We start from the raw sequence: 14,491 nt of genomic DNA on the forward strand, positions 1-14,491 counted from the left end.
TCTAGGTTATAGTCTGTCTATAAAAAATGTTCCTGCTTAGAGTTGACAATGCTTAGATTTCTCATAGCTGACTAAATAGTGTAACAGCAGAAAACACCGCAATGTGAAGAGATCCTGATTACAGACAAGAGGGTCATGGGATCTAAACCCAGGTGGGACACTGTTTGAGAAAGGTACTTCACTCAAATTGTCCCATTAAACACATTTTATGGAACTATAATCCAATTGTGATGCATTTGGCAGGTTTATACTAGTAAGGGATATGACAGTTATGAATATCCCGCAATGGAAATAAAAGAAATGTAAGGCTTTAAGACATACATTCAATACACTAGAAAGTCAGCTTGTATATGACATCAGTACAACTGTACAGCAGTCAACATTTGCTGGTACATTGGGCTAGCTGCTACAAGTTAAAAGGTAAACTTCACATCTTTGATTTTGAATGCTCTTTAAAAGTGTCTAAGGCCCTTTATACATTGAGTCTAAGATCACAACATTATATAAAAGCGTGCAGAGAACAACAATGCATCCCACACACACAAAAAGGCTAAAAGTTCAACAGCTAAATTCAGAATAAGTATAGCGTTCCTGGTTTCACATTGTACCATAGGCAGAAAGGAAAGATTATCACAAAGCTGGTGAGGCTTGGTGACAACAGATGTATAAATACATTTAGTACATTTAAAAAAAACTTTAAAACCAGACTGAGATCTTAAAATGAAACAATGCTCGTTTTGAAAATAACTGATAATAGGTAATGGCCGGATGGAAAACGCGAATAAGGAAATGGACTTTCAAAACCCCCAAAATATTTAGTCTATAATAAATATATACTGCTCAGCCATATTAAAACAAGCACTTAAAAAAAAACACTTTTGCTTCAGTGTTACAGTCTGACAGTTAGTAGCTATTGAAGTACCCTGTAAAAAGGGGTATTGGCTACAACAACATGGCTATGGAAAAACAAATGGTAAAAGTGCCTCCTATTCAAGGTTTTAAAAGCACTGCCACGTTTCTTCCACTTATTTCCATTTCACTGTTCATGCTGACGTTCGTTGGGTTGACTATGTCATTTCCTTTTAGGATTTTGAATCCTTGGATGATGATTGTCTATAATAATCGACTACAGAAAGAAATGTTTCATCTCTTTCAGCCTGCCAGTGGAGTAAATTACTTTAAGTCTGTGAATGCGTCTGGTTGCTCTTCTGCAGATTGATTCTGTAGCAGCAGTGTATTTTTTGTAACATGGTGACAAAAATTGTACACTATTAAAAATGTAGTCTTTCAAGCGAATCACACAATTAACTTTGTACTGTTTACAAAACAGTTAATTGTAATCTTGATTTAAGTTCTATGCTCTTAACTGTATAGAAGCGGAGCATTTTCTATTTTGCGTCTGCAAGCAACACCCTGTATTTGTCTACTTTAAAACTTACCACTACCAGTGTAATGCTAAAAATAAGACCAAGCAGCCCACTCAGTGAAGTACACACTCTTAGCCATAGAAACAAAAAATCCTCCGCACCCAACCTATACAAGTTAATTTTACAGTTAATAATTCCTAGTTGATAAATTATTTAAGGCTGCTGCACCCACGATAGATCATTAATGCACTAACCAGTACACAGCCATCACAAGGGGAGCTGTGCTAAAGCCTTGGTTTTATTCTGCTCCCATCAGTCTTTTTCAACCTTCCAGTCTTTTCCCCTATTGGTATTTTTCTAATCAGAAAAGCCATTCCAAAATAAAATTGACAACTGAGATGCTTCTAAAGACTGTTGTTATCCAGTCAGCTATCACTTTTGAACCTTTCACTCCAGAGGAGGGAAAATGAGGCAAAATAATAAGAGCATATGCTGCCCACAATATTCAATAAAAGACGATGTTGTAGTTGAAACCAATGCTACTGTAGTTCATCTCAGAATGTTAGCAATCCAAGTAATGTGTGGTAACCACTAGTATAGAAAGCGCTACAGACTGCAAAACATTTTCTACCACCATTCGTTCACCATCCTTCTGAACACAGTCCTGGTTTCAAACATCACCTTAACACCAAATTTTACAATACAGAGCAAGGCCCAAAGTTTCAGTGTTGGTCTGGGTTACAGCATGGTACCAAAATGACGCAGACATAACTGCCCATTTTAAAATTGCTGTAGCTTGCTTTTTAAATCTCAAAGCACAACCCTATGCTGTTTACTAGCATGTAAACAGCATAGATATGCTGTAAGGGTTGGAGATTTAAGCAGCCAGGGCTTGGAGTGTGGTTCTCTTACTAAAAAACCTCTTTTGTCGATAACCAAACTGCTTTACCAGGGAGCAAAGCATTTAGGATGCCAGAACACAAGATATCCAGCTGTCAAGATAATAAACAGATTCTTATTATAGCCCAGAATATAGCCCTATAGCCCTGACCTTCAAACACAAGCTTAGAACAGCCTTTAAAATGTTTCCCCAAGATTGAAAATCACTTACACATAAAAATAAATTCTTTCACATTTCCATTTAATTAACACCACTGGCCTTTTATCTTTGGCAGTCTCAATAGTCAAAACCTTTTTTTAAAAAAAGGAAACTAAACTTATAAGGGGATTTATAAGTGAACTATAGCTTTCAGCAAGTCTACACTGACATAAAAGGATCTTGCTAATACTTCATTTTTGCTTTAGAAACAGTTGCTAAAAAGTGTTTGCTAAAAAAAAAAGATATAAAAATGGTATTCAATTCTAAAATACTTTTAACAGACAGCAGTTTTATTTCTACTGTCAGAACTAGCCTTGCATTTTTCATGAATTAAGACGGGCTACAGATCATTCATATTAGGATTTGCACTGAATTGCCACAAAAAGAAAATATATTTACGCCACAATAATGTAATTGTTTACTTATTGATATAAATCTTTCCCTGATTATTTATAGCAACAATAACCAAAGCTGAAGCAGAACTGCTGAAACCTGCATTACAAGGCTCCCATTACTCATGTTTAACCTCTCTGATCCATTAAGCACTGCAACACAATACTGCAGTTTACAGCATCATTCTATTAAAAGTATTGGGCTATTTCAAATTAATCCCCATTTCCAATATGAACAGTTCCTGTCTAATTTCAAACACTGTGACCTCATTGCTATTACCCTGAACAGATTTGCTACTTTGGTTAGAACAAAATACAGTTTTGGAATCTGATCAAAAATAAATACTTCATACTGAGTTGAAAATGTATATGTAACAAAGCTGGTTTGCAATGGCCTTGCAGAAAACATACTGTACAAAGTAGTATAATAATGGAAACCTAAAATAAGTATATTGCATGAAATGCTACACTAAAATAAGTATATTGCATGAAAGGATCCGACTGGGGTGCTACATTAGAGTGCACAACACAAAAGAACAAAGCAGAGGTTAATCCCACACTGAGAAGTAGAAAAAAGCATTAGAGCCTTCCTCAGGTGGCAAATGTGTTTTTTCATTTCTATTTTTCAGCAAGAAATTAACTCATATTTTTTCCTTTATTGTATGAACTGTTCAGAATCAAATTTTCCAAAGCTGCTAGTTTGTCACTTATCTTAAAGTAATAAGAGTTCCATTTTTCAGGATCTCAAAATACAAAGGCTTTCCTTATGGGCAAAGGGTTAAAAGTTCCTACACTTCATAATGTACAGCCATAGTTCCAAAAGCCTGTGGGTGAAAACCAGTGCATGTCGAATAATGTAACAAAAGGAGCAATTCCTTAGGGAAATATAATTTTCTTTCTTAGGCAGATCGGGGGAGAAGAGAAAAGCATTTCTGATAAAAAAAGCAGGAAAAAGAGTTGTATTGTTCAACAAAAGAAGGTGGCAAGAGTAAAAAGGAGACTATTGTATCAGTCTGAGGACAGCTGTAATGATAAGATTTCATATTTCGTTAGAGTAGGCACAGGCATGCCTTTGTAATGTTATGCGGGTGAAATGGAGGCTGAGCAGATGAAACGTTGTCTGAGCTCTTGATTTTCCTGTGGAAAATGAGAAGGCTAGGCAGTCCAGGCTTGTCTGTGAATGTTTAAGAGGCTCAGAACTCTTTTATTCCGAAAAGATGACCTGCTATTAGGATAAAAAAAAAACTGTCATTCAGCTAATAAAAATATAACTCTTCTACGCTTTTCTACTGGAATTGGCAACACAAAAGGATAAAGTCTTAAATATTTACTGGGAATATCACCTTCTGAAGCAGCTCTATTTAAACCACAGTGTCAAAGCATTTATTGAAATACTTCCTTCTTCAGGAGAAAAGCTTGTGAATGTGTTCTGTTGTCACAGTGGAATTACCTCTGTGACAAAACCTTTCTTTCAAGTTATGACAATGCTCAGCATTTATTTAAAAAAAGTAACATTTAAGGATAATAAAAAATGTCATGAAAATTCAATTTCCACAAGATGAGATAGTTAAAAATGGAAAAATGGCACTGACCTTTTAATCAGTGCCTAGGCACTTCAATAGTTAAATCTAATTTCTCACATTATGCGTTTCCAATCAAGTATTATACAGTTTCAAAGTGTTCCAACTGTGAAACATGAATGGATTTCATGTGTAAGCAAGCAAAATGAGTGCCCTACTCTGTAAAACAAGTCTGAACTACATTGAAAATTCAACTGCTGTGTGAAAATCAGAAGACCTATTACAGTATTTTGTTTAAAAAAAAACAGTTGGGAGCTGTAAAACTACATTTATTCAGGTAGGAACAAGGATTCAGAAATTCCTCCCCTCACTTCTTTCGCAATGCAGATACCAAGAACGGCATGTCTTCTCCAAAGCAAAATTGGTAGTTTGCAGTAAAACCACAAACGAGGCCTTCAGAAGCCAAATGAAGCATACCACCGTTCTCTATGAAAGGCACACATTCAACTCCGAAGTGAGCCAGGGCCGTGCAAGAAGGGAAATTGAATACAAATGGAGCCCGCTGCTTGTAAAGGATGAGAACAGACTTCAAGTTATTTAGTTATTTTGGTACTTATTTTGTCAGCTGGAGGCATTGCAGCACATCACATTTTACTGGAAAGAAACATTTACTGGAGATTCACGGCATATACGGCTACATATTCGATCCCAACAGCGTCAATCTACAAGCCTGTTAAGACTCCATTTAATTATTTGTGAGTTTGTGTCCATACTCTATAAAGGAAGTGGGAGACTACCTTTCTACAAACAAGAAGCCAAAGTAAACCTGAAGTAAAAACCTCTCCTGTGAACTACAAGACTACCATATTATATTAATAGAAATCTAACTTATGAAATAACTTCAAATACAAAATTACTCCATTTCCATTTTTGTTGTGTGAGTTTCCCTACGTTTTTGTTGCATTTTCTGGGATTTCAAAATAAAAAAGAATGTTCATGTGACATACAAAATCATATGATTAAACATGCATAAGATATGAAGCACGGAGGTTTTCCAATCAAAATATTCCTTAATAACAATATAAAAAATGTCTCATGTCAGCTCATAAATGTATGCATAGACCAAACTCTTATTGATAAACACTTAACTTACTGTATAATCTTCACGTTAGTGAGGAAACAGCAATTTTAGTAAGACAAAACATGCAAGGAAAATAAGCCGTCTTTCCAATGCCTTTAATAATTTAAGGGCAGAGTGTGAAGACTAGAGAATTAAATTAACTGAAAAAAAATTGGCTTAACCTGAAGTGCTTTTAGGAACAGGTACAGTAAAAGTTTTCATCTACGGTTTCTCAGGTGCCATTTGCCAGTCCCCAAACATGTGATCTTGTTTATCACTAGGCAAGCTGTCTGAACTTTTTTTAAATATAAATTAAGAAGCAATCCAGAAGCTAATGATGCAGTACAAGTGGAATTTCTCACCAGTCATCTTGCACAGTTAGCCAAATGAGAGGTGCTGTCATTTCTATATTGAGAAAATGCATGTGGATCACTGAACCAGAGGATGCTAGTCACGCAGTCAGGCTCCGCATGGATCTGTGATGGCAACAGCACCACTCTCCAATCTATCTGCTAGTTTCTTTTCAAGCAGGCCTCAGAGTCCATTATACTACAGTTTAACAAAAGCCTGTCACACCAAGATTGACTATACAGGACCTTTCTAAAAAAAAGGGTATCAGTTTTAAGGGAGCTTGAGGGAAGGGAAGCTTTTTTTTATTACGTAATTCACTAATACACAGACCTGTAGAATGAAAATATCAGTCATACCACATGGACATCTATGTGACCACTGAATGTGCAAGGTTTGGCTTATAGGCACCAACGGGTCATCTTATTGTACAGAACACAAACCTACTGCCCTCTAGTGGCACAGTCCTTCTATTTGCTAAAAAAATAAGAAACTAAAATTATCTCCAAGTTATTGATAACATTTGAAAACAACACCAAAAGGTTCTTAACCATGGTTTTTAAAATGTATTTCTAAATGCTGATCTTCACTTCACTTTGATTCTGCTATATTACATACTCGGCATAATCCATGATCTGGAAATCTGCAGCATAGAGATAAAGGCAGAAATGAACGCAAAATGTAAATTCTTTATAAAATATGGAGATTTCAACAAAAGCCTGTTGCCATGTTAGGAGAATCAAAATACATAAATGAAATCTAAGACGAGACAGACTTCAGCAGACTAATCTGGAACAATTTACGTTTGACCAAAATATGAGTCACTGCTGTCTCTACATGTTTTACTGATACAAGTTTTCCGTTGCCACTGGTGCCGGGGCTAATTAGATTTCAGGACCAGTCCTTCTGTAAATACTAGAGAGAAAAAAAAAAGCTTGTCACGGCTGGATCAGTGCAAACTCACAGCAGCAGGATAAAAAAAAAGAGAAATGCACAGACTCCGAATGGCTAAAGAGATTCCCATTTTTGCTCTGCCTTTCATCACGAACATCAATTGACTTCACAAAATCCAAAACGTATCTGACAAGAATTACAAATAAAAAGACAAAGGTATAACAAACACATAAATGCTGCTTCTGTATCTCACACTGTGCCCAGCAGGGTCCTTGAACGGTGTTTTTCATAGTAGTCATACAGTCCTGTGATATAACCTCTCTATAAGAGACCACCACACTAATCATTTCAGGTATTAAGGTATTTAGATTTTCAGGGGATTTTAAAGTGAAGACAGCTGTTTTTATGGCTACCTACCACTCTGCAGCTGGGTGTAGTGCCAAAAAATGAGCAATAGAGTAAAGGCTGCGCTTGTTTTTTCACTTAGCTGAGATTTTACCCCTGTTGAGATATACACAGAAGGATGTATCTGTCAACACTGAATAATTTTGCTTATTAGAATATTGTTATTATAATTAGTCTATTATGACAAAGAAGCATAAAAATTAATTACTGAACAAGCAAATTCGTATTTAAAGGTGTAAAATGCTTTGCTTCTTGTTTACTTTTTTTTTTCATACTTGGTGCATTTCTGTAAAGATCATGCATAGAAATGGGTCTTACTGAGCAGCTTTACTCAAGCTTTATGAGGAGAAGCAGAAAAACTTAGATCCAAACTCTTTTCATACATATCTTCTGACCTTGCATAAAGTATATCATAGAACCTTTTTGAAGTTCCAATGTCTTAAAAGATGAAAAGCTTCTACCAAAGTCAAAGATTCTTTTGGAACACACTGCTTAACGTATAACTATTTCATAACTTTTTTGAACACAAAGAAAACTAGGTCGGAGAGTTTTTGCTCCAACATGCAGCTCAACCATCCAGCAGTACATGAGGTGACAATCAGGCCATAAAAGAAATGTGTGAAAAACTAAAACAGGTCAAGAGAATACTTATATAAAAAAGCTGCATAGACAAATTCCTTTAGTGTGAGTGGAGTGTGGCAAAAATAATTAGTTTTAAAATATTTTAGAGGAACAGCTGTACCTACTTTTCCCTTGCAGAAAAAGAAAATGTATTTGGGCATAGCTGTCAAGAGAGATTTACCAAACATGTCAAAAAGGTTCATGGTTTCTACTAAAAGAAACATTTGACAAGGCAGAAATAAATGTACAGCTATAAATTTACATCGGGAGTTTTTGAGACATCTTGCCATTCGAGAGGAAGACTGCACATCTGTCTGTGGGGGTCGTGGCAGACAAAAAGCAGGAATGTGCTGGAGTCATACATTTTCATCAGCTGGCACATACTTTAAAACCTCCATCTGCTGAGAAACACCTCAAGCCTGTGGAATGGGAGCCCACACAAGCATTCACACAAAATTATTCGGGGCATTCAGGTCACAGTCTTCCATTCATTCTAGAGAACTATGCACACCGAAAAGAGAAAACAATGCATCACTAGCTGAACCCAATTCAGCTCTATCCATCGATGCCTAATCTTGTAAACTTCCGGTTGCAAAGAATCAATTGTGTGGCAAGCTCTAAATCAACTTGTCCTTTGAGCAAAATAGCCAGGCATTAATGACTACTCGTTTTGGCAAGCAGGTCCATTGTGACCACCACATTTGTGGAAATACCTTTTTTTCTAGTCAGCATTGAAATCTGGAAAAATAATGAAATGGTTATTTTTTCACAGGCTCTGATCCTATATGATCCTATATGATACAGTAACTACCTCCTAAAGCAAGCTGATAAGATAAAAAAAACTGAGTCATCAAGTTTCTGTTATTTTTATAGAAATGAACTGTACATGACCACAAAAGGAAATACGTAGTCTCTTGAAACCAGAAACAAGAAATACATGCTTCAGACAGCCACAAATAACTGCAAATAAGATGAGAGCTACACAGCTGAATCTGCAATCACACAGTCTAAGCACTGATGGCCTCAGGAGGCATTTGTTACATATGTTCTGGTTTGTCCACAGACAACTTTTGAATTCAGTCTCCTTCACTCTAACCTGTTAACTGAGAAGCCTTAACATTTTTCTAAATGACAGATAATGTTAGGATATTTTTACAAATCAGAATTATTTGGAGCACGTCTCTCTCATGTGTGCTCCAGGATGACAGCTAGCATTTCTAGCAGAGGCCAGGCTAGCTGTCATCTTGGAGCACATGTAAGGGAGACAGATACAAACTGCTGTAATGCAATAGATTTATTGTCTGGTCAAAAGTTACTCAACTGTTCCTTTCTCTGCATAGCTCTTTCTAGAATGCTTGATGAGAATATATTGGCAACACTGATATAACAAAGAACTGAGAACTATATGATCTTATTGTACCATTAAGATTTACAGAACAGACAGAGACACTTAAGTAGCCTTAAGCGAGGTGAATAATTAATCTTAAACATACTACACACAATTTTTCCCCCTTACTGATCGGCATAAGATGCCTGGTGAATAGAAACCTTGTACAGTACAGAAATTAATTTGCAATTTAGCTATAAACGTGATACTTAATTTCATTGCTATTGCCCTCTAAAAGTGAAATAACCATCACCTCCCTCCAATAATGACTAAACTTCCTTATGTTACTCTATATTACACAGTCTTTGTAATGGTCAGGTTCAAAACCCACAGCTCTAAGGGACAGGAGACATGGGCAACATCCTCTGAATTCTCTTTTACTGCAAAACAGCATAGCAGGACAAATTCAAAGCGTTTCCCTCCAGTGAAAATTTCACCTGCTTTCCAAAAATATTTATGCTGTCTCTTGCTAGATTTGTACCTTTGAACACTGACAGGTCCCCATCAGAAAAAGCTTTGAGAATTACCTTGTCAATGCAGCACACTTTGATATCAAGATACAGTTCAGAGCATAGGAAGTGGCAGTTTGTTACTAAATACTCTGACATACTGGGTTTTAATCTCAACCAGTATTCACCAGGAATTTGAAAAATACTTCACCTATGAAATGAAGAAAGTTCTATACTATGAGTAGAGTACCATACTTCCAATGTTTATTTCTGATAATGCAGCATCCCTTTGAACTTACTGTTGACTGCTTGGGTTTTCAGTTAAAAATCTCTAATCTCTAAATGTTAAAAATACTTTTTGTTTAAACATCTTAGCTTCGCAAGCCACATAAGCCACTCAAGCAGTTTACAGGTGACACTGACCACTAATCCCAATTAGATTAACTCGCATTACAGTCCAGTGTATCTGCACAAAGTTCAGACCTGTCCAAAACCAGTTGGTATTCACCAAACCTCTTAGCTCACATCTAAAGGAGTCTTTTACTGTGTAACCTGAAAAAATATGCATCTAGCTATACACTGAAGAAATGTATAAGATCAATTAGTTGACAACTATGTGGAATATATAAAGCATTCAATTAATACCATAGCATTTCTAGTTGCCTGATAACAATGCTACTGAAGTCAGTATAATAATAAATCACCATCCACAGTGAGTTGGTATTATGGAACAAATGCTTCCCACAAAGAAAAGGAACAAAATTTCAATCTAATCTTCAAATTGGGTACTTTGGAATTTGCCAATCCATCCAATTGTCATCATCGCAACATCACATTCTTTTTCGGTATTTAATTTGTACATTGTAGCTGAAGATCCTCTTCAAATTTATACATGAGCGTATACGTTGTCTGCTTTTGCAAAAATTTCAAAACGAGGCTCTTTATTTTAATAGACTGCGGGTGTGGTGGAGGTTGAGGGGAATCCCCAGTCATTTAAGAAAAGAAAATGTCCTCACCTTTACCATATTGGCATCCGTGGTTTCTATGGGAACCTTCATCTGAAATACCCTGCCCACGACTGCAGATGAGTCTGGGATACCAGCAGGTTGCACTACCCCTGCAGTGGCCATCTCTTCTATGTCTGTGAGCACTGATGACTGCATGGAAGCTTCCAACTGGTTCCTCAAGTCCTGGACCACCTCCATTTGTCCATCGGGCCAGCTGCCGTGGACAGCAACTGCCAACAGAGCCAGCATTAGAAAGGAAGTCCTGCCATCAGCCAAGAGAAAGACCCCAGGCTTCGTGCACGCTCTTAGTTTATTGCGCATTTTGTCTCTCTCTCACAACAGAACAGACCAAACTGAGGGACAGCATGCACCGTCACTGCTGGGCTGATCCTTTTCTCTGTTTCCGTTCTCTGTTCCTCTCTTTCACTCTGCTTCCGAGCTTTGCAGCCTCACAATCCCATTGTAGTTCACCGTCAATTAAGCTCCTGTAAAAAACAGAAGAAAAAAACAGGTTTTACAAATACAAATACTGGAAAAAGAGTGGTTGGGAGATTTACCTATAACAACATACCAGGCACCAGGTTTTAATTAGAATTCTAAACAACTTTAATTCTCTCATGCTGCTGTTCAAATCACAGATAGATATTAACTGCAGTGTCTGACACAATCAGGTTAGGCATAAAACACAAAACAAAGCAATATGCCTCTGGTTTAGTGTTGTGCCTGTACTTTTTAAAAACAATGTTAAAATCTAAGATACACACAGGCATGCTAACATTCCTACTTAAGTAAATAAATGCATATGCCACTTGATTTAAAGAAAACAAAAACCAAGCCTAATGTAAAACAATTCAATTCATCTGCATCTTAAGGCTTCCTACACCCGCGGCTTCACAGCTTTCAGAAGCAATACAGCAAAATGCCTTGCATTGTCATTTTATTTGTGCTTCACATGCAACAGGTGCGATGGTCTAATCCACTGGGTATTCTCATGCAAGCAATTTAAACAACAAAACTCCTCCTGACTTCCTTCAGTTCTCTGATCCATCACCACAAACCCCTAAACAACTCTCCCCCCGAGACTCAAAAGAACCACTGATGCTCTCCATTAAGACAGGGTCAATAAATTGCTGTTAAAACCCATCAGCAAAGCCTTCAAGATGAGGGTTTCAGGATGAATACACGTTTTTCATTGTGTTTTGTGTTGGAAAGCTAATCATGGGCATTATTTATTCAAACCTTTCATGGAAACTTTTTTAAATGTGTTTTGTGCAAAAGGAGAGTGGGGAAAGGGGAATTAGGAATGGAGGGGGGTAAAAAAGATATAATTACCCAGAGGCCTTGTGTCTGGCTAGAGTTCAGGATGGGGGTTGAGCAGAATGGGAAAAGGTTGAGTCTCACGCTCTTGCCGATGTCCTCCACCACAGGGGTGAAGACTTCTTAACTCTTGTGGCAGAATTTAAGAACTGTAGCATATTATGATCCTAAAAATCCCAACTGCCTAGTGATCTAGTCTCCCTTCTAAAAGTCTGCTGTTTAACAAACAGTACAATCAAATAATTATTCTGTTCACTGCACGAGACGAGTCGAGCCTGGTGCTGCAAAGACAGCCAGAGTGGCGTTTTAAAATGAATCCATCCGAGTCCTCCCAATCCAGAAAGATTTGATATGAAAAGCAATGAACTGAGATGCACATCAAGACGTTTTTTAGCAGTGCAAGAGGCAGCTGCCCCAGAAACATGAAATAATGCTGAGTAAAGATGAACGCAATCATGTAACACTAACAGACGTTTGTATAAGGCAGTTGTCCAGCTACAAAACTAGAAAACAAAAGAAATACTATGGTTACCAAGACACACAAAGCAAAAGCAGTTAAAACTATGAATATTTATGAACATAATGAGTATTTGGGCCAGCTCTCTAGGCATCCTTATAGATTTTGCTCAGATGCCTTCATAAGAAAAGGTCACAAATCTGACTGGAGACAAGCCACAGGTCACTTGGCTTGGTCACAGGTTTTAATTAAATGCTCCTGGGAGGGAGATTCTACTATATTGACCTACTCAGACCTGCAACACTGTTCCCAAAGCTGTGTTGGTGTACAGAAATTTGGCATAGGTGAATGCGACTAAGTATGTGAACTCTGAGGGGTAAAAAAAAATACTTTATCTAAAAAAAGTCTAGATAAAGTATTTTTTCTATGTTACAGTCAAGCCCACTGGACATTGCTGAAACTAGATAAAATCTGTTAAAAAAACTGCTCTTCTACCTGCCATAATATTCAATTGAATGTTCTAATCTATTGAACTAGACCAATCCGATAAGTGATCCAGAGAGTTACTATGGATATGATTATTGCAGATAAGAAATGGATCCCTTACTGGCACAGACTGGAAAATGGAGAATAAGTCTGAAAATTACAAGTACATGTTACAGGTAGCCTGTCTTTAAATAATTGAACAATCAGCCTCTACAAGTGCTTTAATTTAATTGGAAAAAAACCAAAAATCTCCCAACAGAGTGCCTTTCACCATACAAAGCAAGAACTATTCACAGAGGAGCAGTAGTCACCAAGCTCTGATCGATCACAGGAACATCCAGTCCAATCAGTACAAGACCAATTATTGTACTAATTAACATACAGAAAAGGTGAATATTTATGCATTATGCTTGAAAATCTACTCTGTACTGTGGGCCTTTTCAGAGAAACAGAACTTCTGAAGCGAGCTAATGGTGTTTATTGAAGTAGCTCAGGTGGGTAGCTGCGTCAGCATGCGTAGGCTGCAAAGGAACAAGTAATAGGTTTATTCCGTGCTGAAAAGAGAAGAAAGAAAACACAACGTTTCGGCCGTGGAGCCTTCTTCAGGTGCACACGTGTTTATGCAAACAATAGCAAAGGATGTGTTAATGTCAGTACTGAAGAAGTTATTTTTGCATAATGAGATTAAGATGTCACCAGACGTTGGGCAGTGTTGTTACTGATTTAGTTGGGGGGAGGGGGTACCTAATTTCCTGCAATGGATGGAGTAAATGAGTCTTTGGCCTAAAAGTCTGAAATAGAAACTTGTTTGTAACAGTTCACTGGTGAGAAGAATGCAGTTTCCCATGGTACCATGGAAACAGCCTTTACACTGCATACACTGGGGATTTGGCCATAGGACTTGACTGTCACAACGCCGGTACAGACCGTCTGTGACTGCACCAGAGCTGCGAACTTCAATATTCAGGTAACTACTGCACTGAGTTCCTGCAGCCTCAGAAATAATTATGTTAATGCTAACCCATCTTTGTGAAGACCATCTGACTCAACATATCCGTTTGCCAAAACAAAAAGAGACCAATTCATTAATAGCACACTAGCATTTTAATCACTGAATGAAAATGTTTTCAAAATATGTGTATTACTCACATGGCACAATGGTATCTTTCCTGTTCCAGTGCAAAGAAAAATAACTTGATTTTACAGCTTACATTTCTGCCTACATTTCACTTTACATCTATCTTGCTTAGGGCAATCTTCGTATTTCTCAGTGCATCAAAATGCGCAACAAGATTTAAGGCACATTTAAAGCACTGTAGCAGCTTGTCAGGCTTCAAAAAATTACTTTTTTCCTATTTACTACATTTGCATTTCAAAAAGGGAAATAGTATCAATCTTGTCAGTTAACATTGGTTACTCAACATTAAAAAGGCGACCTCAGCAAAAACGATATATTAATCAGATTATATGTAAACCACCATAGATATAAAATGTGCAACATTTCTTTAATAAAGAAAAAGTATATTTTAATTCCCTTCACTTGAAGGAATAATATCCAAGTAATAAATCCATCACCAAAAAAAAGCCGAATTTATCAATAAAACATGTCAGGAGTAGAGGTT

General features: G+C 37.1%; 1 protein-coding gene across 2 annotated transcripts in view; it reads right to left on the reverse strand.

Annotated features, from left to right (window-relative positions):
• dag1 (dystroglycan 1) overlaps positions 1–14,491 on the reverse strand; it is a 41,475-nt gene that overhangs the window by 8,836 nt on the left and 18,148 nt on the right. For both annotated transcript variants that reach the window (XM_069189411.1, XM_006630992.3), the window contains exon 2: positions 10,619–11,094. In XM_069189411.1, the coding sequence (XP_069045512.1) occupies positions 10,619–10,930 (312 nt within the window). In that variant the 5' untranslated portion in view covers positions 10,931–11,094. The remainder of the gene's footprint in view (positions 1–10,618; positions 11,095–14,491) is intronic.

This window comes from Lepisosteus oculatus, chromosome 4, assembly GCF_040954835.1.
Source record: "Lepisosteus oculatus isolate fLepOcu1 chromosome 4, fLepOcu1.hap2, whole genome shotgun sequence".
In the NCBI taxonomy this organism is placed as follows: domain Eukaryota; kingdom Metazoa; phylum Chordata; class Actinopteri; order Semionotiformes; family Lepisosteidae; genus Lepisosteus; species Lepisosteus oculatus.